Here is a 24,628-nt window from a genome sequence, read left to right as displayed (position 1 = left end):
TCACCGAATAATAGATGAGTCTTGACAGATGAGATAACACGAAGAGCATTCGGGGAGAATTGGTATATGTCTTAGTCAGAAAAGTTAAGCATTTGAGAAATGACCAGCAGACTTATGTAAACTGAGCAAGGGTAACAATGGGAAATAAGTTTGGAATCTATTAAGTCATTTTTTTCACAAGCAGAATTTATAATTTCAATGACCTTTTAAAAAACAATTCCATGTCATATGAATTTTCATCTCATCTGTATTACTGACATGTTTGGCTTTTTCTTAAATTCAGGCAGAGATAAATTGTCAACTCTTAAATGACCATGTGTGGCTTAGTTGGCTTTCTAATATTCCTGTGTTGCTCTTTGTCCAGTTTAGCAGTGAGGTCAGGTGATGAATAGGGAGAAAAGAGCAGGTGATTTTCAATTCAGAACCACTTTATTGTTTCAGCACATCTGGTATGTTTCATAATTCATAACTCCCATAAACAGGAACTATTGGCTAGAAAGTTTGCACATCAATAGGCTACAAAGTCATACTTGGTATGACTCATTCTATAACATGGATCTTTTTTCCTTACCTCTTACAACTCCTTACTGATGTGAGACTTATGTCTGGAGATGGTTTGAGTGACCACTAAATAACACCCTTACAACCTTGTTATTAGTGTAAAGGGTTCTTCCTTTTTTGGAGAACAGAACCTTATAAGCATAGAACTATAATCCACACTGACTCAAAATTTGATAAGCTAAAACTTTACAATGTACACAACTAGTTCCTAGTAGAACTATCATTCAAACAACTTCTAAAATAAATATGTAAAATTCTGGTTCAAGAAAGTCATCAATGAGCTGTCAGTCAGTCTTCCATTATATTCTTAGCATCGTTTGAATAGTACTCTTCCTTTAGGGTCACTGTTAAAGTCCTGCCCAGTGAGCTACTCTGGAATTCTAGGTACATGGTCTTAGGAAAATGAAGTCTTTAGGCTGGTTTTTAAGGTTTAGGATGCAGCATGCTGGGCTGTCCCTTCCTCAGTTGTAGAGCCTCTGCTTCTGCCCATGAACCTGATTTGGAAGTATTTAGTCAAATACTTAGTATAATAGTTCAGCGAACTTTATTTGCTAGAATTGTCTTCTGCAAGTCCCAGCATGACGGCAAGAAAGTTGCTGTATTCTTGATGTCTCTCTGCCTCCTTCATATCTTCTGTTTTGTGTTATTTTTACTCTTGTTGATTTTTATCTTTCTCTTCTCTATTTGAAACCAAGGTAACCTGGGGTAAAAGGTAATAAAATCTTTACCTTGCTCTGTGAGCTTTCTCATTCCTGTTGCACTTTATTTTCTTCTCAATTAGGAGTTTAGGCTAAGCACATAACTGGATGTTTTAGAGGAATCATTTCTATCCATTATTTACTTTCAGTACTAATAAGTATTTTATATCTTAGTCCCCAGTTGTAACTGAAGTAAGCAGTATTAGTTTCTTTGCTTCCTGAAACTATAACTTATATAAGTAAAGGAACTAACTTTTCCTTGAACAGTTTTAAAACTGACTTTTGTAATAGAACAGAGTGAATTTTAAAGTTATAAGTTTTCTATTCCTAACACTGTGTTAAGATGGCATAACATGAAAAGTATAAGATACAACCTCAATTACAAGGAGCTTAACATGGAGCTGGGAAGATGAGACCCATTCATTACAATAGTATTAACAGTTTAACCTCCTATTTGAGAGCCATGATCCAGAACTCTCTACAATTTGTAGAAGCAAGAAATCAGTTGGAATAGTTATCCTTCCAATGAACCGCAGAAATTGACAAGACCTGAGCTAACCTGTCAGGTTAGCTAACCTGTCCCTGGTTCTTGCTTTAGATCTGCAGTCGGTCACTCATTAAGCCACTATGGTCATAGAGTTAATAGTGCCTGCTTTTTAACTCCTGATAGTATAGTCTTCCACATGTCAGAGAAGCTAAGTGTGTAGGCAAAATGGAAGCAGACTCATGAGCAAAGGAATATTTTCTTGAACACAGCTCCTTCCACAAACTAGAAAATTCCTTGGTCTAGGTTACGCAATTGTCTGAAGATATCGGACTTATTAGATAGCTCATAATTGTACTTATGTGGAGATTTATTGTTTTTTTTTTTTAACTCCACCACAGATATATGAAGAACAGTACAATCATAAAAGTGATTTATTCAAGGTCAGGACAGTCAAGAGTTACCAAACTTGATTTTAATTCAGTCTTTGACACTTCAAAATGCTTTGCTCAGAGTCATAATTAATGTCAAAATAATAAACTCAGTTACTGCTTTTAACATAAACTTTTAAGAAAAAAGAAAATGAGATTAAAAAATTAGCATCTGTACCTTTTAAAACTTTCATCCAGTAGTAGGTTTATACTTCAAATTTTTGGAACTTATTCCCTTTCTTTTAGTTCAACAAATGATTATTAAGCAAATACTAGATTCTTAGAGGTATACAAGATATATTGGGGGAGACATTATATATGATAATAATATAAAGTTCTACACAGAGACAGAGAGAGCACAACTTTTGATAGGGATAATTACTAAAGACATAGAAGTATAGTTCTTAAAGAGAAACATGAATTTTATTGGAAACTGGACAAACACATAACAATCAGAGACAATGAAATGAACCAAGGCTTGATGGTGGGCAGACACGTGGAAGGTTTGATGAGAAAGGACTTATTCTTGATGTCTGGCCCATAGGCCTGCCCGAGGAGATTGGTAGAAGGTACAGAAATAGGGTTAAGTGGAAGATGACCATAGCAGGCCACTAAGAAACATACTTTTCATGCCTAAAATGTTCTATTTATTATTCATATGACATGAATGAATTCAATTATATTGAAATTCTGAGAGTTTTTTTTTGTTTGTTTTTAATTCAAGATCCATATAATTCTTTTTATAAAGAAGGATCGATAAGGAAAGCAATACAATATTTAATGTATGAAAACAGTTTTGCTTATGTCTATTGCAAGTTGTAATGTTTGTTTTATGGCTCTCTTTGATAAAAATAACATTTTAAAAAATTTTGATAAATATTTCATTAGGAATGTTCAAAAAGAGCTAATAATGGGAAATTCACACTTCGAGATTTGCTTGTGGTTCCTATGCAGCGTGTTTTAAAGTATCACCTTCTCCTCCAGGTATGTAACTGAAAGCTGTTTATTTTTTCATTTATTCATTCAGCAAAATATTAATGAAGCATCAACTATATGACAGCCACTAAATATTTTGGTCCCCACCCCCTTACAGTTTTCAATTATTGGCATAGCTAAGTAGAAAATAACAGAACAGCTAGAAATTTTTCCTCCTTTTAGAAAAGATGATTTTGTGTCTTCCAAGAAGTCACACTTTGTGTCCACCAAGTAGAACTGGCTCAATTTTCCCGTTAATATTTAGTACAAAGCAAAACAAATAACAAGACCCCTTTAAGTCTTCCAAAGTTAATAGTAATCATTTATTAGAATCTCAGTGTTGTGATACACCAGAAATTTGGCAGATTAATTGGATTAGACCTTTTGCCTTATAACCATAAACTAGAGAGAATTGCATCAAATGCTGTGTTGCTTTCTGCTATAGTACATTATAATAAGACTACATTTATTTTGATGTGATTCTTGTTATAACCCCAAAGCTTATGGTTTCCACGGTTAGTCCTCTAATGAGGGTGGGGAGTCTTATAAATTTAATTTGATAGCTGTACCAGGAGACTCATTAGTTCTGCTCCAAAGAAATGTCTTACTGTATTAGTCTGTCAACTCTGCTGATGCTTGTGAAATGTCATTTTAAAAAGATCTACTACCTGTATGTGAAATATAATTTTGAGTCTGCTCTGCTTTGTACATCTTGTATATTAAATTTCTTGAACTGTAGCTGCAAAATTATTAGTCATCTCTATTTTTGTTCTACTGAGAAATCAGAAAAATTCAAACCCTTATTATTGTTAAAAATGCATTAAAACATTTATGAGACCTAAACGCAAAGCAACTTAATCAAATTGGATTTTATGAAAAAAAAAAAAAAAGGAAGACTTAGGTGAACAGTTTCTGAGATATCATGGAACTAAAAACACGTCCAAAATAAGATAATTTTTGTATGTAAGGTAACTTTTGTATAGTCAAATATTGACTGAAGAATTTAGAAGGTACATTTTTCAAGCTTTATTATTTTGGTCACGTATGAGGTTTTAGTTGGACTTACAAGCGTATAAAATACGACTATACTTTTTTTGAAATTCAGTAGACTTTTTCTACCAATTTCATTTGGGATTGTTTTATATTTTAAATCTCAAAAGTATATTTAATTCTATGATGATTTTTTTAAAGGAAAGGTTTTATTTGGGGTATCACATATGGATAAATATTCTACAGGTGTTTTCTAGCTTGAAGTATTGTAGAATAGAATTTGTCAAGTATTAGAAATTTATTGAATAAATAAGGATTTGATACTACTTACTACTGTTCTTTAATGGGAAAACACATACTTATAAAAGTAGAAGATGGAAGATGGTAGATTGAAACTTTGAGAAAAATGTAATATTATTTAATAAAGGAAAAGTAAGACTAGAAATAAAACAGTTTATTGCGCTTAATGGATTCTTTGTCTGTAGGTCTTGTTGACAGCTAGAAACACTGCTATTATTGAATTCAGTGAGGATCTTTGAGTTGTTTTCATAACAGGCCTCCAACCCAAAAGAATGGGTCCTTTGCCCTCTAGGGAAAAAAATTCACCAGGGAGTGCTAGCAGTAGTTGAACTGGACAAGGTTTTATTAGAGACGCGTGCGTGAGGGAACCAGTGCTGCAAAGGAGAACTAGCTTGGCTCCTTGCAGGGAATTAGCAGGTGATACTGAAAGGCTAAGTCCATGAGGCAGGAGGAGGAGAGCACCGTTGTAGCTTGTTCTGGGTTGGGATGCCCCTGGGCATGTGTAGATGGGCTCCTAGCCTTCTTTGTCCAGGAAATTTGTGAAATAGTCATTATTCAGGATCTAATAATGCATTTTGTCCTGTGTGGCATCTCATGGTCAATGTGTTGGGACAAGTTGTTTGACCACGATTCACCAGTCCATGATTTAGTCCACCTGCTCAAATAAGACTTTGGGCAACTCATCCTACTGGCTGGCAATTTCTTTTACCTAGACTGTCTCGGCTTTTTTGTTCCAGTCATAGTAGTAAGCACTCACAATATAAAACAGCATCTTGATGGGCCTCGCTGGTGGCGCAGGGGTTAAGATGCAACCTATGAAGCAATCTGTAGCCACTGTAGCACGAGTTCAATTCCCGGCCAGGGAGAAACTCACGTGGTGGGACAGACCTCTCCTGTCTCACCCGCTGCTCCCCTCAGCAGTGTACTTCAGTCTGTCTGCCTGTTCTGTTCCCTGCTCTGTCTCTGGTGGGTCCTCTCACCCCCTGCATCTCTGGCCTGTACCCCAATTCTTGTATAAAAATAAATAAATATTTTAAAAAAATAGCATCTTGGCACTGATAATTCTCACAATTTATATGGGGGACAATGAAATGTAAATGCCAAGTACAAACAATGTGATAGGTATGCAGAGAAACAGAGGTGGTAGATATAAAGGTTGAGTTGATTATGCCTAAGGAGATTGGGAACTTGAGTAAGGGCCTGTCTCATAGTTTCACAAAGAAGAGATTCTTGAGTTGACCTTTGAAGGAAGAATAAGAGTTTCACAGGTGGATTAGAGGAGAATGACTTTATAAGGAAAGCAAACAGCAGGCTTAAAGAAATCAGATACCAAAATATGTTTTCAAAATTGCAGTTAATTTAGTGTAGATATTATATAGGTTGTTGGGTGGAAGTGGAGAAAGGTTAGGAGAGGTTTGCAGAATTAAAATCACAGGGTGTGTAAGAGGTGTGGAAACAAATGAAAGATTTTTATGGGCATTAGAGAAATCTAAATAGGGTAGACAGATGCTGGGCCTGGTTTATATTTTAGAAACCTAACTCTAATGTCATTATTGGGAATGGATTGTAGTGAGGAGAATCTGTAAGTCAGGAAAGCAATCAGAACCCTATTATAGTGACACATTTCAAAACAAGCAAAGATTTGAACTGAAGTAGTGGCAGTGAAAATGGTTTCAAGGAAGAAAACCAAAGTTAATGTCAGGAGACCATTGTGAGGTTTCCAGAGGGAAAAGTCTAGATATTTTTTAGTTTTGGAGTTTAAGTGATCACACTGATGGAGGTACCATTAGTCAATAAAATACAAACAGGAATGAGTAGGGTTGTGGTGAAGATGCATTAGGTTAGTACATGTTGGATTTGAGAGGTCTGGGAGACCCACGCGGATGTATTGGTGCAGCAGTCTTGGTTTCAGGGGTGAGAATGTACTTCAGAGGGTGAGCACCTCATTATGTGATAGTTGACTCTGTGGTAAAGGTTGTGATAGAATCTGTCAGTATGTGAAGTAAGAATAAAAGAGGACTAAGGAGAAAGTCTCAGAAGCAATAATCCTAGCAAATGCAGTTAGAGAAAGAAGAAAGACCAATAACTAGCCAGACATTGAACATGTACCAACAACCAGCAGCAACATCAGAGAGGATGTCATCAGAATAAGGAACTATAGGAAAACCAAGTTTGAAAATGTCTACAAGAGTATCAATTCACTTGGCAATGAGGGTCTAGTTCATAATATGTGTATCAGTGTAATGCTGGGGGATAGAATTAAAATTCTTCACTGAAAGGAAGATGTTTTTTTAGATATTGTCTCATGTTCTGTTGGGGTCTAGTTGGTAGTCTTATAGCTTGAAATTTTTGATGAAAATCAAGTCTTGTTACATCAGATGTATCACGGTAGGATGCAGTTAATGATAGAATGTTGTTTTTCCTTATGCCTTGGTTTTGATTTGAGTATTATTAAACTAAATCATCTTCTATGTAGGAGCTGGTCAAACATACCACCGATCCCTTGGAAAAGGCAAATCTGAAGTTAGCTCTCGATGCAATGAAGGTAAGCCGATGGATCTGCCACTTGTTTGTATTTGTCATTCCTGCCTAAAGAACAAAAGAATGCAAACTGAGAACACATATGTATGATATGCCAATATTAAAATATATATCAAAGTACTTTTTAAATTTGTTCTTGTTGGACAAAGCTAGATATATTAACTGAAATAGATACGTCTCATGGATTTGTTAGAGAAATGTGCGTAAAATAAGAATATTGAAATAATGTTTGTTATTAATAAAAGTAGGACAACTATATAACAACCAGGAATAATGTAATAGAATGGTTTTATTTAGCACTCTTTATATAGTTACTAAAGAAAGCTGTTGGCTTGGGTAAGCAACAGGTCAGTTGGTAACTTCAGATACTGGTGGTGTGACTTACTCTCTTCGCGTGAGGATAATGTGTGCCAGGTTTACCTGTGTGGATGCTGGCTCGCTGATACAAGTGGACTTTAGTTTGGGTTTCTACTTTCAGGTAAATCTGAAAATCAGGAAGTTTAACAAGTTAATGGCAGACTTTCAGAACATAATGGGGAATAGGGAAATCTTCAATTTCCATTTTATGTTAAATAAAATGATTTTGAAAGAAATGATATTTGCCCTAACTTAACACATTAGCAAACATTTGTTCCCCAAACCAAATGCCAGTTTTACTCTGCATAGAGTGATGCATAATCACCTACTTGAATCTTGTGCCTGTGCAGTGTTAGCTCTGCTTTTCAGCTAATTTTATTATTTTTAAGGATTTATTTATTTATGCATATAAGAGCTGGAGTACAGGCCAGAGGTGTGGGGGAGGTGAGAGGATTAGCCAGAGACAGAGTGGGGAGCAGAACAGGCAGACTGACTGAAACACACTGCTGAGAGGCGCAGTAGATGAGACAGGAGAGGTCTGCTGTGCCCTATGTGGGTCAGCTCCCTGACTGGGGATTGAACTCACGCCGTAATGATGATGGTGCTGACGCAACCAGGGAAGACCCTCAGCTGATGTTATCACCCCACCAGGAAACATCAGACACATTGTTATAAAAAAAAAATCATACTGAGTTTCCAACTTTTGAAGAAAATGTTTGTAGGTACATGTATGAAGTCAGACTTGTCAAAGTTAGTAACTACTTGCTGTGATAATTCTGTTCCTAGTATTGCAGATGCATTGAAGAAGGTAGGGGGAGAAAAAGCAGAAAACAGAAAAATCTAGAACACATAATATAAAAATAGCTAGTTACACCATGGAGAGATTAGCTAATGTTTCCTCACATATCAGAAAAGTCTTTTTAAAGCAAGTGAAGGTACATGAAAAAAAAATGTGTGGTCTTGTTTGTTCATGTCAAACTCCGGAAATTCTCACCTCACCTTTACTTCTGCTTTGACTCTTTGATTGGGAGCTGACTTCCTTGACTGGATGTTCTCAGGAACCAAGAAAATAACTGGTTGCAGAAAACACCCCTTCTAGTTTCATTATCTAACATTTAGGTACTTCTTTCTCCCTGCAGCCCCTTCATTATTGCCCTTATTCTAACTTCAGTAAAAATGTAATTTCCATAGGTCAGTTATTTAGCATGTTTGGAATTTACATTTTTTGGACCAACTTTTTGTTGTTCTGCATGTGACATATTTTGCTTACTTTGGCTTTTTCCTAAACTTTTTCCAGGGGTGTGGTACAGGGACAGCGCTTCTCTCTTCCCAGCTGTACGCCAGACATTTTAAAATTGCTTTTGAGATGCAGCTGTGATTGATGGGTGTTCTTTTTATTGTCACTGAGAAGTTATGGTGGTTACTTTTACCACTGATGGAATTAATGATGTGTTTTCTCTCAAACAGTTCTCATTTCTCCCTCTAATCTTATTGTTTCCTTCTTTTTTGTACCCTTGCCTTTATTCTGCAGGACTTGGCACAATATGTGAATGAAGTGAAAAGAGATAATGAGACACTTCGTGAAATTAAACAGTTTCAGCTATCTATAGAAAATTTGGTATGTAATTGTTATTCCATCCATCTTCTCCTCACCCACAACTTGGGGGACATTGTAGGAGTTGTTTTTGGAAGAAAAGAAGTTTACCTTCAAGTTTATATGGTTCCAGGATCCTCCCCAACCCCGATTATTATTTGGTAGCATCCACGTGGATTCTAGTGGCACCTGTGACATATTGTTGTCCAGGGACATTAAGGTGCCTCTCTCCTTAATCTCACTAAGCTTCTTCCACCAGCAGTGTGAATTCTAAGCAAGAGTCATTTTTCTTTCTCTTTTTTTAAAACCCCGTATATATTCATGGCTGATACCTATTAATTTATGTATTTTTACTGGGTGCATATCTGTGCCAGGCATTTTGCTTGGGTCTGGGGCTACAATTGTGAACAACATGGTCACGTGTTTGAGAAGACAGGAAAGAGCAGGAAACACTGTGTTGAGATTAGTGTGTGGTCAGGGTGCTGCAACGGGGGATTGTGACAGGTTCCTAATGTGCATAAGATGGTTAGAAAAAAACCATTGAGTCCCTTAACACTGTAATGTGAAGAAGAAGAAACCAGCTGCATCAAGATCTGTGGGGAGAGGAAGATCCAGGAAGAAGCCATAGCAGGGCTTCCCCTAGTGGCGCAGCGGTTGAGTGCTGGGTTGCGAAGCTGCCCGCAGCCTCTGCAGCACCGGATTGATCCCCGGCTGCTGGCGAGGGTCCCACATGGCACGCAGACCTCTCCTGCCACACCCGCTGCTCCCCTCAGCAGTGTACTTCATCAGTCTGCCTGCTCTGCTCTGCCCTCCGCTCTGCCTCTGGTGAATTCTCTCACCCTCCCACGCTTCTGACTGTACCCAGTGCTTGTATAAATAAATAAATAAATCTTTAAAAAAAAAAAAAAAGAAGCCATAGCAAGTGAAAGGCCCAGAGATGGTGAAGAGCCAGGGCTGTTCACAAAGCTGAAAGGCAGGAGTGACTGGAAATGGAGAGTGAAAGGAAACATGGCGGCTCTCAAGCAGGAACATTGAGCAGGAGAAGCTACATACCACAGCTCTGTGGCACTGACTAGGGTTTTACTCTGAGTGATTCCAGTGGAAAGCCAGTTAAAAATTTGTATTTACATCTCAGGAAAACGCTTTAGGCGGGTAGATGAGTTAGTTGTTGTGACGGCTTTAAGAGAGGTGACTGAGGTTTAGGGTAGAGCTGTGGGCAGTGAAAATGGAGAAAAGGAATCAATTGAAGATTTTTTTTTTTTTTTGGTTTTGTTGCTTTTTCTCTGAAACATCTAAAGCCTCTCTGTCTCTTTTCACATGGACAATGGCTTCCCCCCTTAGCACCTCACTGCCACCTTTCCAATCCCAATAGCTTCTAATCATCCTCCCTGGTGGTGCAGGGGTTAAAGTCTCAGCACTATCAAGCTATCACCAGTCACTACAGTATGAATTCAATCTCCGGCCAGGGAGGTGACCCACATGGCACAGCAGACCTCTCCTGTCTCACCTGCTGCTCCCCATCAGCAGTGTATTTCTGTAGACCTGCTCCCCGCTCTGTCTCTGGTGAATCCTTTCACTCCCTGCACCCCTAGTCTACACCCCAGTTCTTGTGTGCATATATAAATAAAAATAAATCTTAAAATATAGCGGGTTTCCCAATTCATTCTCTTTCCCAAACTCATGGAGATTTCTCTGGTCTCTAAGAGTCAGTCAACATTCATTTTCACGAGAGATAAGATACACAGTTATTTGGTCTTAAACTATTTTCCTAAACTCATCCAGCTCATAGTGGCCCATATACTTTACATTGCAGCTGTCCTGCTTGGTTCCAAGTCTCCAATTTACTGTGCATTTTTATAGTTTTGCCTTTGGTCATAATTTTGTCAGAGCCTAGAGATTTCCTCATTATTTGCTCTCAAATTCCTTCAAAGTCCAACTGATTAAATCCTATCCCTAAACTTCCATCATTCCTTTCTCTGTGTAATCCCATAGCAAGGTACTTTGGCAGCTGTTTAGCATTTTATTTTAAATTGTGGTTAAAATATATATAGCATTTTGAATGTTCAGATTCGCGACACTGAATACGTTCATACATTAATACTGCGCAGCCATCACCACCACCCATGTTCAGGACACTTTGTCTTGCAAAACGGAAGCTCTGCTTATTAAACAGTAACTCATCACTCCTCCTGGCCCTGACACTCACCATTCCTCTTTTTGTCCTTCTGAATTTGATACTCTGTGTCCCTCACATGAGCGGAGTCATATAATATTTGTTCTAATGGTACTAGATGATTCCTCTTAGCATAGTGCTGTCAAGGTTTGCTCTCATAGGATAGGATTTCATTCCTCTCTGTCCCTCTGTCTCTCTCTTCCATTTTTAGCTTGAATGCTCTAACACTGACTGTGTATACAAACCCCCCAAATTTCTTTATCCATTCACTGTCAATGGACCCTTGGGTTGCTTTTTCTCTGAAACATCTAAAACCTCTCTGTCTATTTTCACATGGACAATGGCTTCCCCCCTCAGCACCTCACTGCCACCTTTCCAATCTCAATAGCTTCTAATCATCTCACATAGTTGCCTTCCAAATGTGGGTTTCCCGAGCCTCCCTGGTGGTGCAGGGGTTAAAGCACTATCAAGCTATCAAGTCCCCTTTTGGCTGGTGTGTACCTCTGTCTGTCTGAGTCCCTGCTTCTACTTCTTTTGGTTTTTCCCATTCCCTTCTTATTAGACATTTGTATTTTTTTTTTTTTTTGGAGAAATGTCAATTTAAGTCCTTTGCCAATTTTTGAATCAAAGTTGTTTGCTTTTTGTTATTGCATTACACTGCATGTCAATCCTTATCACACATTTGGTTTCCAAATATTTTCTCCTAATCTGTGGGTTGTATATTATCCTCTCTGGTGATGGTGCCATTTGATGTACAAAAATTTTAATTTTTGATGGTCTCATTCATTGATCTTTTGTTGCCTCTGTTTTAGGTGCCAATCCAAGAAATCATCAATAAATTCAAAGTCATAAATTGATTCCCCAATGCTTTCTTTTAAGTGTTATTTCTTTTAGCAATTTTAAAAGTGTTATTTTTTTTTAGCACTTTGATTCATTTTATTTTTCATTTTGATTTAATTTTTGTATATAGGAGCCTCCCCAGTGGCGCATTGTGTTGAGCGCAGTGCTATGAAGCTGTCTGCAGCCTCTGCAGCAAGGGTTCGATTCCTGGCTGGCCAGGAAGATACCCACATGGCATGGCAGACCTCTCCTGTCTCACCCGCTGCTCCCCTCAGCAGTGTTTTCAGTCCCTCTGCCTGTTCTATTCCCCACTGTGTCTGGTGAATCCTCTCACCCTCCTATGCCTCTGACCTGTACCCCAGTTCTTGTGTAAATGAATAAAATCTTTAAAAAAATTTGTATATAGTATAAGGGTAGGATACAATTTCATTTTTTATATATGTATACTCAGTTTCTCTAGCACCATTTGTTGCAAAGACTGTCCGATCCCCATTGAATGGTCTCAGTACCCTTATAAAAAAAAAATCATTTGACTGTATATGTGAGGGCTTATTTCTGGGTATTCCATTTCATTTTTTGAGAAGTCTATCTTTATGCAGTGCCACAATGTTTTAATTACCATAGCTTTTTAATAACTTTTGAAAGTTTGAGACCCCAAGATTTCTCATTGTGCAAATTAAAAAATCAAAGTTAAGATTTTGGTGGAGAACATTTACTTTTGTAATTTCTGGTAGAAGAGTTAATTAATTACATGTCTTTCTTCTTTATTAGAATGTAATTGCTTAGATTTAGTGGTAATTTTTCATAAAATTCTTTTTATCTTAGCGCATTGTAGAGTAGGTACTCATAAATACTTAAAAATTTTTGATTGTCTGCCTCTGGGGAAATTGCTCATTATTTTTCACTTTGAGAGTTTAATTCAGGGAAACCATCTCTATCTCCCTAGACCAAATGATGCCTTCCCATTGTGCAAACTTCCTGTAGTATTTGTTCATCTCAACTGAACATTTGCAATGATATACTTCTGTGAATGTGTGTTTCCCCACTGGACAGTATGTTCCAAGAAAGCAAAGCCTATGTCTTTTTGCCCTACATTTATGATAGTGTAGTGAGTGGCACATACCTGTGTATGTTAATTATAATTTTCTTCTGAAATTTTTTAAATTATTCCAATGCTCTCTTTTGTCAGCTAACTCCCTAATGAGAGTTAGAAGTAAAATTAGTGTCATCACCATACCTCCTTGAGATGACCAAAGGCAGACTATTTTTGAATGTGTATCATATAGATCTGAGCTTTGTGGAGTGTGTAAAAATATAAAATGATAAAATTTGTGATGAGGTAATTGTCCCTTGCAAATATCCTTGCTAATATTTACTTCTGTTTTTATGTGATTATGGAAAACTGAGACATGTCAATTTTGTATTTTAGAACCAACCGGTTTTGCACTTTGGAAGACCCCAGGGGGATGGTGAAATTAGAATAACGACTCTGGACAGGCATACAAAACAGGAAAGGTAAGAAAAGCAGACCAACACTTATTTTCAAAACCAATCATTAGAAGACTGAGAAAAACCTTAAAAGCAATTCTCTCCAAAAGCAGAAGAAAAACAAGGGGAAAGACCCATGGTTTTCTAAAAATTTCTAATAAAGATATGTTAGGTGTTTTCTGTGTTCTGTTATCTTGATTTGTCTAAGTTTAAAATCTTAAGAAGGAAATGACAAATATAGACATCAGCGAGGGTGAAAAATGAGAGTAGAGATAAAATCACAATAACTACCACAAAACATAATGTTTGAGATTTTTGATATATAGTTTAAAATAACTAAAAATAATGCCAAATGTTTTAAGAAGGAAGTTTAAATGAGGACCATTTAGTAAAATTTTCTTGAGGAAAATTTATAAGTGGTATCCTTGAAGATTAGTGAGCTTGGCTGGTGATTCTAATTTGTGTGTGTGTGTGTGTGTGAGAGAGAGAGAGAGAGAGAGAGAGAAAGAGAGAGAGAGAGAGAGAGAGAGAGAGAGAGAGAGAGAGAGAGAGAGAGAGAGAGAAACTGCTCCTTTTGTAGTTTCTGGAACCTTTGGATATGAGAAAATCAGCCAGCAGAGGGCAGCATCACTCCTGCTTCTATCTTGTATCCAGGATCCACAGGTAGCTCCTAGGAGCCACACATCCTTTTAGCTTTTCCAGGAAATTAGGTTTTGAACATGACGCAGCTATTAGAATTATGTGAATGTATCATCATCATTGTTTTAAAAAATGTGTGGGTGCTAATCTTTACAAAATGATACCAGTATTGATATTGGAACATAGGGGTATAAGATTTGCTTTCTTCCCCAATTATGTTGTTTTTAATATGAAAGAAGACTGTCAATATGCAAATTGAACTAATTTTTTTTAGTTTACATTTGCTCATCAACACTTAATTTGTGTCTCAGGTAGTCCATTATCTCTTAAGCTCAGGTCCTGCAATTAACCTGGTGTAAATCCTGCTCTGAAGCCTCATGAGCAGTGTAAACTTGAGCAGCTTTTTAACTTCTCTCAGACTCAGTTTCCTCCCCAATAAAGTGAAGATGGTAATTATATTTACCTCAGCAGACTGTCCTGGGGGATTTAAATGGCCATGTTTGCAAAAGGGTTGACTACTTCTCAAGGTATTCTAACTCTTAGTTACTCCAATAGAAGTTAGGTGTTACTGTTGTCACTTCTAATTTCCTGTAAATGTTTAACTTTTAAATGAAAAATATGTAATTGCTCACAAAACTTTACTAATGGTTTATCTCCTTATAGGAGGCTTGCATTTTGTCTATTGTTCTTATTATAATTTTGCCTATTTTTCAAATGAGGAAACTGAGGCAGAGTGAGGCATTCATTTAGTGAAGGGTAATACCAGGATACGCAGTTAATTCTTTTCAACATACAACCCTGCCCTTGTCTTCAAATCCAAGGAAAAATGATTGGTTTAATTAAATTTTACCAGGGAGGAATTAACACACATGCTTCCAAACCATTTAAAATAAATAACTCTCAGACTAACCTAATCTCTCATGGAGAGGGATCAACATGGCAGCAGAGAAACACTATGAGTAGGTTCTCCCATAAAAACAGTTAACAGGGAGGAAAAGCAGCAGGTCCCAGTGAGAACTGGGACACGGAAGATAAACAGGTGACTCCAGCAAACTGCCCGAAGAGGAAAGTTGCAATAAAAGATGACAAGAAGAGAGGAAAACATCAGAACCCTGCTACCCTCCCCTACCCACAAAGCCCGCACACTCAGACCAACAGAATGAAGGGAAAAAAAAAAAGAAGAACAAACTAGAGATAAAACAGGACAGGGAGTGGAAAGGAACTACTGCAGGTACCGTACCCCATGACCAGGAACGGTGGAGAACTGTGTGGGAATTGCCACGGAGGTGAGTGAACTGCACCAGGTAATTGCAAACTCTGTGCTATTAGAGGAAGATAAGGACTCCATGGAGAGACCTGAAAACAGCCACAGGCCAGCCTGTAAGCTTGTGCAGAAAAGTGTGTGCATACTCAAAAAGCATACATGGATCATGCTGCCCAGGTCCCCATGTGACATAGGTTTGTGGGGAGATGTGCAGGAGCCATCACTGAGGTGAATGATGCTTACTGAGTAATCAAAATAACAGACACCTGGGCACAGGAGCGGGGTGCAAGAGGTGCCATTTCTGCAGACACTGAACTGAGTTACCACCCACATCCTGAATCTGAGGGCTTCAGAACTGAGAACGAGGGCATGAAATTCGGGGCATGGGATCCCCACGGCAGCAGAGAATGGGGCAGACACAGCACACCCAGGCCATTGAGACACTCCACGCCACCCCCACTCTGTTCCCTGGAGACCCACAGGGTAAAAAGCACAGTTGTGGAAGGATACTAGGAAAGATCTCTGGTGTCTCCTAGTGATCATAACAAAATCACCAATTTCCTGATAGTGGAAGCCAGGGATTCCAAAACCACCCTCAGGCTCTGAGGGGGGTGGGCCATGCAAACCCAGGTAAGAAGGGAAAAAAGGCATGGAGCAAGACCCCATTCTGCAACTGAGAGCCAGGTGCAGGGTCTGGGGTGTGGGACACACCATAACAGTGGGCACTGCACATGGTGACAGCCAGTGTTTTGGATCTGATAACCCTGGAATTGAGACCTAGAGCACAGAATTCAGGGCGTGGGATCCATACAGCTGTGGGCACAACACTGGGTGAACATGGGCAGACACGGCACCCAGCTTGAACAATAGCCCCTGTGTTGAGGTACTCCCTTCCTCTCTCCGTTTCTCAGAGAACCATTGGGAGAAAGCACGGGTCAGCAAGTACAAGTCTCTGGTGCCACCTAATGACCAGAACAAAATATCCAACTAGCTGATTCCCTGCTAGAACTGAGTAAATACAGAGGGAGGGAACAGTAAGGGACAGTGCCCAACAACACAGCCACAGCATCAACACCCTTGTGGAGTTTTGGCCTACCAGTGCTGGTCTCAGTTTGGTAAACAGTTTCTGACACCCTTGAAGGAACAATCCAAAGAGATGACTACCAACACCAATGGCACAATGTTCCAATGCATGGAACAAATTAGAAAGAAAACAGCAAGGAGAAGGAAAAATATAAATAACCAAGCAGGCCTGCAGGGGAAGGACACACCACAAAAAGACAAACAGTCACCAGAGCTCAACAATGTCATGGAAGAACTTCTCTGCCTGTCAGAGAATTAATAATCATCATGATTAAAAAGCAAAATAAAACCAAAAACAATCATCATGATTAAAAAGCAAAATTTAAAAAAAGGCAAAACAAAAAGAAAAAAAATGATTTGAGACAAATAATGAACTGAAAAATGAAATTGAGACCTTAAGAAAGGAAAGAAAAGAAATGCAGGAGATGAAAAGATTACTGGAGGAGATAAAGAACTGTAAGAAAAGCAATGAAAACAGAATCGATGAAATGGAAGAATGGATTAGTACTCTTGAAGAGACAGAAATAAAAAGAACCAAAAGAGAAAAGGAGAGAGAAGCACAAAGGAAGAAGAATGAGGACACTCTTTGATAATTATCAGACTCCATGAAGAGAGGAAATGTAAGAGTTATAGGCATCCCAGAAGGTGAGGAGAGAGACAAAGGAACTGAGAAATTATTCAAGGAGATTATTGAAGAAAACTTTCCAAACATGAAAAAGATGGATATAGAGATACAAGAAGCGAGGAGAACACCCAATTACCACAATGAAAAGAAAACTACAGCAAGACACATAATAATGAAGCTTGCAAGAGTCCAAGACAAGGAAAAAAAATAATGAAACTGGTAAGGGGAAGAAATAGATAACTTATAAGGGAACACCAATCAGGTTAACTTCAGTCTTCTCTGAAGAAATGCTATGGGCGAAGAGAATGGAGTAACATATTTAGCAAACTCAACACAGCAAATGCCAACCAAGAATACCCTAAAATCTCTCCTTCCTCTATGAAGAAAAAATATGGACCTTCTCAGATAAACAGAAACTCCAAAATTTGTTACAACTAAACCCCTACTCCAAAAAATTCTACAAGAAGTCCAAAGCCAACAGAGGAATGAACAAGAAAAACAGAATAAAGTAAGGAATAAAATCAAAAAAGACCAAAAAAATGGCAAATACAGATGCCAACATATCAATATTAAGTCTAAATGTAACTGGATAAAAACTCATCAATAAAAAGTCACAGAGTAGCAGGCTGGATTGAAAAACAAAGTCTAACCATCTGCTGTCTCCAGGAAACACATTTACACATTTAAGTACAAAAGATAAACACAGACTTAAAGTAAAAGGTTGAAAACAATCCTGCAAGCAATGGATCAAAAAAGAAGGCAGGAACAGATATACTTATACCAGATAAAATAAATTTCAAATTAAAAAGGTAAAAAGAAACATAGACGGACACTACATTATGATCAAGGGGACAATACATCAGGAAGATATAACACTCATCAACATATACTCACCAAATGAAGGGGCACCAAAATATATTAGACAATCATTATCAGCTCTGAAAACAGACATTAAAGAAAATACATATATAGTGGGAGACTTCAACACCCCACTCTCACCAATGGACAGATCAACAAGACAAAAAGTAAACAAAGACATTAGAGTCCTAAATAAAGACATAGAACTCATGGACTTAACAGGCATCTATAGGATACTGCACCCAAAAAAATCTGAGTACACATTTTTCTTAAGTGCACATGCATCATTCTCCAAAATCGATCACAAAATTGATTCCAACTATCTTCTCTGATCATAAAGGCTTCAAACTAGAAATAAATCATGAAAAGAAAACAAGGAACCCTCCCACTTCATGGAGATTGAAATCCACACTACTGGAAGATCACTGGACTAATGAGATTGAAGAAGAAATTAAAAAATACTTTGAGTTGAATGACAAGGAGGACACCACTTTTCAGAATGTATGAGATGCAGCAAAAGCAGTAATAAGAGAGAAATATATAGCAATACAGGCATATGAAAAAATGTTCAACATCCCTTATCGTCAAGAAAATGCAAATCAAAACCACATTGAGATACCACCTTACACCAGTAAGAATGGCATATAACGAAAAAACTAGCAACAACATATGTTGGCAATGATGTGGTGAGAAAGGAATTCTCCTACATTGCTGGTGGGAGTGCAAACTGGTCTAACCACTATGGAAAGCTGTGTGGAGGTTCCTCTGTCTACTAAAAATGGAGCTACCATCTGACCCGGCAATTCCCCTCCTAGGGATCTATCAAAGGACACAAAAACATTGACTCAAAAGAACATCTGTACCCCTATGTTTATTGCAGCACTATTTACAATAGAAAAAACCTGGAAACAACCCAAATGCACAAAAAAATAGATGACTGGATCAAGAAGATGTGGTATATATACACAATGAAATATTATTCAGCAATCAAAAAAGATAAACTCATGCCATTCACAGCAGTGTGGATGGAGCTAGAAGGAATTATGCTCAGTGAAATAAGTCAGAAGGAAAAGAAAAATATCGGATGGTTTCACTTATAGCAGGAATATAGGGGAATCAAATAAGACATCAGTGTGAAAAAATAATAACAATACAAAATACAACAAAGCAAAAACAGACAATTATAAATCAGAGACATCCTGCAGGGGAGGAGCAAGGAGAGGGATCAGAGGGAGGGAGAGAGGAGCACAGGGGACTGTGGTGATGGTGCACGGGTGCCTTGGAGAAGGAAATTCTGTGGGGACTACACCCAAGGGGGTAGGGGGAAGCAAATATTGTTTAAAAATGAACAATGATGTAAAAATAAAAAATTAAAAAAAATAAAATCAATCACTCTCTTTTCTTTTTCTCTCAGGCATATCTTCTTATTTGATTTGGCAGTGATTGTATGTAAAAGGAAAGGTGATAACTATGAAATGAAGGAAATAATAGATCTCCAACAATACAAAATAGCCAACAATCCTACAACTGACAAAGAAAATAAAAAGGTGAATTCTTGGAAATTAGCAATGAATTGACTCATAACTTTTGAATATTTAAGGAAAATGCGCTAATGCATAATGTCAGAGGTGGTTTATGAATCCAAATGTTTTTGCCTCTGTGAGAAATAATTGAACAATGCCACAGCTGGTATGATTATCTCTAATGCTTTAATGATCAAGAGAGCAAAATGCATTTGGCATAGAAATTGTCATATCTGTGAAGTTGACTATAATAATCTTGATCATAGTTTGTACACTGAAATGTTACGAGAAGTTTTTGGGTGATGGTTGGTGGTGGTTTTATGAATTTTGAAATTTATTATTAATAAATGATATCTATTAACCCAAGGAATATTAATTTTAACAGTGGTCTTATGGCTTCTACCTTATCCATATCCAAGGACAAAATGGATTAGAATTTTATTGCAAAACAAAAGATTTAAAGAAAAAATGGCTGGAACAGTTTGAAATGGCTTTGTGAGTATTTCTACTTTTCAAAGTGCTTTTTTCCTACTACTGTTACCTCTTGTGAATAATGAATTACCAGTAAATATTGTAATGCTTGTGGAGAGTGCCCAGAGCTTGGGGAAGCACTGGCTGTGAACATGAGTGCACCCAACCTGTCTGCCTGACAACTTCTTCTAAGAGAGATGTTATGGTGAATTTCTTCAAGAAAAAGCGAGAGGGAGCTCTAACCTTCTCTTTGATTTTTGTTTTGTGGGAATTATCTACTTCTTTATCTTTCAGCAGTTCAGGAAAATATTAATTATTCTAATAATAAACTTTTAATGTAATTACTGTGTTTTATCTACTTATTTAAATTTACTAGAACTACCCCAAACATATATATATATATATATATATATATATATATATAGAGAGAGAGAGAGAGAGAGAGAGATGTAAATATTTTTAACAGAAAAAGTGACTTTTTACCTATTTCTGTTTTTATCTGTTATTGTTTCAATTTTGGGATAAATTGTTGACTTATTCAATGAATGCTTTAAGACTTGATTTCTTTCAGTGTTTTTTCCCTTTTATTGAAGTGGAAGCTCAACAAAGAGGTGGAAATAAATGAGACCTATTTCTGAAGTAATGGCGTATAGAGATAATCACACAGGAATATTTCGTTATAGGGGGTTCTTTTCAGTTTTCATATTTATGGATTAAAGGTGCATTATGACCCTTGTTACAGAAACATATAAGTTGTTCTTTAGTTGAAAGTGTTAGGAAAATGTGAAATTAAGAAAAAGCACGGTGATTTCTTTCTTTTGTCTGCTGGCACCATTTGTGGAGAAAGTCTACCAGGTGTTTTGCTTTTTTTCTTTTGCTTTGTTTTGAAATGCTCATGCTCATGGAAAATGAAGGTAGCATTAGGACTTTTATTGTAGTTCTAAATGGAGAAAAAATAATTTCTTTTGATTGTTTTAGCTAACATTTTGAGAGTTACTAATACAACCAGATTATATTTAAATGTATAGGCAATATGGGCTCAACTATAATCACAGTCTGAACTGGCTGCCTGGTCTCAGCCAAGTTATTTACTTCTCAGAACTTCAGTTTCCTCTTCTGTAAGTGTGGATAATAATATTTATTTCATATTAAAGGTAATGTATGTCAAGCAAAGCCCTAGTTAAATTGTTTAATAGGAGTCATATGGTATCAGGCATTAAGTGATACCCATTGTTATTGTTAGTAATATGCTTTTGTGCTTAGAATCTGACTACTCTCATGAGTACTTGTAAGTAATCAGAATTAGCAATCATAAGAAATCAGAAGACATCTTCCAGTGTACTTCTTAAGAGTTCCTATAATTTATTGCTATTATTTGCAATACTTAAACAAAAAGAGGTTGGTGGTTTATACATAAATGCTGTGGCTGTGCAGCAAACCTCTTTGGGTTGATCCAGTGACAAAGTTGGTGACCTCTGTCCAGTCTCTGATGGACAGTGGCTGCATCGTGATCTTAGTGTGATGCTTGAGTGGGATTTCAGCTGATTGGCAGCACTTAGAGTTGAGCAAGTGGAATTAGACTGACCGGATGTTGGATTGGTGGTAATGTGTGAAGACAAAGTTAATTTCAAGCTTTTGCTGTTGTGGGAAGAATGGTGGACCTTACAGGTTGTGTTTGAATATATAATCTCTAGAGGAATTAAGGAATTCTGCAGTGGAGGGCAGGTAAATCTCTTGTCCTGGTGTAGGGAGGTTCTTGGACTGTATGATAGATGTAACTTAAAGTTACATATTCACACAGTTGTACAGTTGTCATAAGTCAAACAGATAAACCCTGAAGACAAGAAACTTACACAACAGATGGTTGTGTGTCTTTCATTTAAAGCATCTGGGGCAGGTAGAGGAGTGGTGTGGATGAGGTTTGATAAGTCAGCCCTCTGGGTTATCATCAGGAGGCAGACCAGATCTTCCTGCTCTGCCATCATCAGCATTTGATTTCTCTCCTCAAGATTGGTTATCAGGTACCCCGTTGTTCAAGACAGCTGCTGGAGCTCCACCTGCAAAATCTACATTCTAGATTTTAGAAGTGGAAGGTGAGCCCTTACTTTTGCAAAAATGTCATGCCCTTCTGTTACATAATACTGAGCAGAACTTAGTCATATGGCCATATCTGACAAAAGAACCTGGGAAGTGTGACCTTTATTCCAGACAGGATTGTGTCACTGAGAATTGAGGTTCTTTCATCTGGGGAAGGGAGAAATGTAGAGTTGCATGCAACTCGCAGTCACTGTCTTACAGGTATATACAGATATAGGCATGTGGGTGAACTTTCTGTGATCCTGCATGAGAAGGGTGACTGAACCACAGACAGGGAAAGTGGGATTCCTAATATTGGAGAATTTTCTAAGCATCTAAACAGTATCCTTCACCCTCCCTAGAAGTTACTGTTTGTATTTCAGAATTCATGCAGATGGGGAGAAAGTAGAAATGCCTTTACTGTGAATTGCTTAAAGCCAAAGTTAAGAGCTTTTGTAAGTAGGGATTAGACCATATATAGCAAAATAAAACAGTCCAAATTTTATTCAAGCTTTAGAATAATCTATTATTTATTTCCTCCCACCTTTTTTTGTGAATCTCAACATGTAGGCAAATCCTGCTTCCAGGTTTGTAAGACAGCTGTTGCCTATCTTCTGCTCAGGAAAATAGAATAATCGGGGTATGTCCTACAGCTTCTAGGACTTTCCTTATGATTGAAACTTGACTATTTTATCCTTCATGTAAAGTTCTAGTGCTTTTATTCTAAAAGCCAAGGAGTAGGAAAAAGTAAAGAAATCCCACAGCATTCATGACAATACATGAAAAGCAGTAAGCAACAAGACCATCGTCTTCCAGGCTCTTCTTCCAGTCATTAATAGGGGCCAGCACACCCTCCTCCAGCTCTGTGGAGTGTTGCTTTAAGAGACATTGGTGTCAGGGGTAGGAAGGAAATCAGGGGAGATGATATTTTAAGACTGATGAAATATTTGCCAGTTCTATTTACAGAAGATGGCAATTCTTCTGTTTATAGGATGATTGGATCATTTTTATTTAAAAAAATTACAAATCACCTTTAAGGTACTTAAAATACTTCTTTTAATTTAGAACATAAAAAAAGCCCATACAAAAACATGAATACTAAAAAACAGTAAGTCTTTGGTAAAGGCAAATTATTTCCTCAGAACTGACCTAAATCTCAGCTCTTTTTCCAAGCACCTCTTTCTGCTTGCTCAGTAGCCCTGCTCTTTGACCTTCTTCGGCCATAACCATTTTCAGCATTTAAAATATGCAGTGAACCACATCAGAACTTGGCGAACTTCCCTACAAAAGGCTGAACAAAGAGAAAAGCAGCAGTGACCCACTTGGATAGGGCAGCAGGAAGAAGGATGTTTTTTCTTCTTTCCTGTGAGAAGAAGTGGCTGCAAGACTGATTATTCTTGAGGTTGGAACAGTTATTGAGCTGAATAGTCCTTGAAAGCTATTGTTCTGGGGACCCCACAACAAAGAGTGTATTTAAATCTTAAAGTACTGATGGGTGTGAGTTGCTTTTTCTTACTTTTTCCCAAAAAGACTTTTTGTCACTGTTTATCACAATTCTATTTATTTACCTATGAAATAGGATGACAAATATTTTTTTATAAGCTTCAGCAAGTTTTTGTAATGATGTCAGAAAATGTGGATGTACGTGCCTACAGCAATGTACAAAATTAGGAAGAGATGGATATGTTCCTCTAGGATCCAGTATATCCAGTGTATTGTGAATTTTCTTGTTGGATTTAATGAATAAACATTGTCATACCCATTTTATTGCTTAGGAAAATAGCAGTCACAGAAACAATTCAGCAAATTTGTTCAAGTTCAAATGTGATGCAATTTACAGTAGAGTTTAGGACCTCAGTTTGCAGCATTTTCTGTATTCTTGAAGGTGCTAAAATAAGCAACTGGACTCAAACCCTCTTATCCAAAGCTGGAGTCAGGTTTTGTCTTTCTTGTTTTTCCTCTGTGACGAGGACCTTCAGAAGATCAGATGGTTTTCATAAATGTTCCAGAAGGAAGTCAAAATTGGGCAAAATATGAAATAAAGAAGTTGAATAATAGAATAAGAAGACTTTTTAAACGATGACTCAATTCAGCGAGAGAGAAAGCAAAAATAAAGCATGATTTGGTGAAAAGTGGAAGATTTTCAACTAGCCTCTGGTGTTCATTGAAGGAAGCCAAAAGTCTTGTCTAGAGTTTCTTCTCACTGACTTGACCCTATTATTGAAATGCTAACAATTTGTATTTAATTCCCTATATAAAGGATGTTTCTTGGAAGATCATATAACATTATTACCACCACTGTCTGGGATTTCCTCACTGTGTGTGTGCCAGACATAGAGCTATAATGAATTACCTAAGGAAATATGACTTCAAAGTCATTAATATCTGCTAAAATATTAATTTTAATTGCTAATAGTAATGGTGGTGGTGAGAAGAGCATGAAGTGGGGTATGGAAATTCTAGAACTGGGGAGGAGCTCCAGGGCCAGGCTGCATCTGGAGGGCGGCCCCTTAGCTTTGTTTACCAGGTTGAACCCCAGGAGTGCTTGGCCAGTGGGATCCAGCCACTAAATTCCACAAATTGCATTTAATCTGAGCTACAGTGTTCCCCCTCCCCCCACTAATTTATTCCCCATATACCTAGAGAAGGAATTTGAT

General features: G+C 37.5%; 1 protein-coding gene across 2 annotated transcripts in view; it reads left to right on the top strand.

Annotated features, from left to right (window-relative positions):
• Positions 1 to 24,628, top strand: part of VAV3 (vav guanine nucleotide exchange factor 3) — a gene marked incomplete at its 3' end in the record, with an annotated part of 291,483 nt that overhangs the window by 134,646 nt on the left and 132,209 nt on the right. For both annotated transcript variants that reach the window (XM_084243513.1, XM_084243512.1), the window contains exons 10-15: positions 3,063 to 3,158; positions 6,916 to 6,984; positions 8,869 to 8,955; positions 13,374 to 13,459; positions 19,316 to 19,448; positions 19,810 to 19,919. In XM_084243513.1, the coding sequence (XP_084099639.1) occupies positions 3,063 to 3,158; positions 6,916 to 6,984; positions 8,869 to 8,955; positions 13,374 to 13,459; positions 19,316 to 19,448; positions 19,810 to 19,919 (581 nt within the window). The remainder of the gene's footprint in view (positions 1 to 3,062; positions 3,159 to 6,915; positions 6,985 to 8,868; positions 8,956 to 13,373; positions 13,460 to 19,315; positions 19,449 to 19,809; positions 19,920 to 24,628) is intronic.

Source organism: Talpa europaea, assembly GCF_964194135.1.
Source record: "Talpa europaea genome assembly, chromosome: 9".
In the NCBI taxonomy this organism is placed as follows: Eukaryota; Metazoa; Chordata; class Mammalia; order Eulipotyphla; family Talpidae; genus Talpa; species Talpa europaea.
Note: the sequence above shows the minus strand (reverse complement) of the source record. Positions and strands in the feature narration are given on the sequence as shown.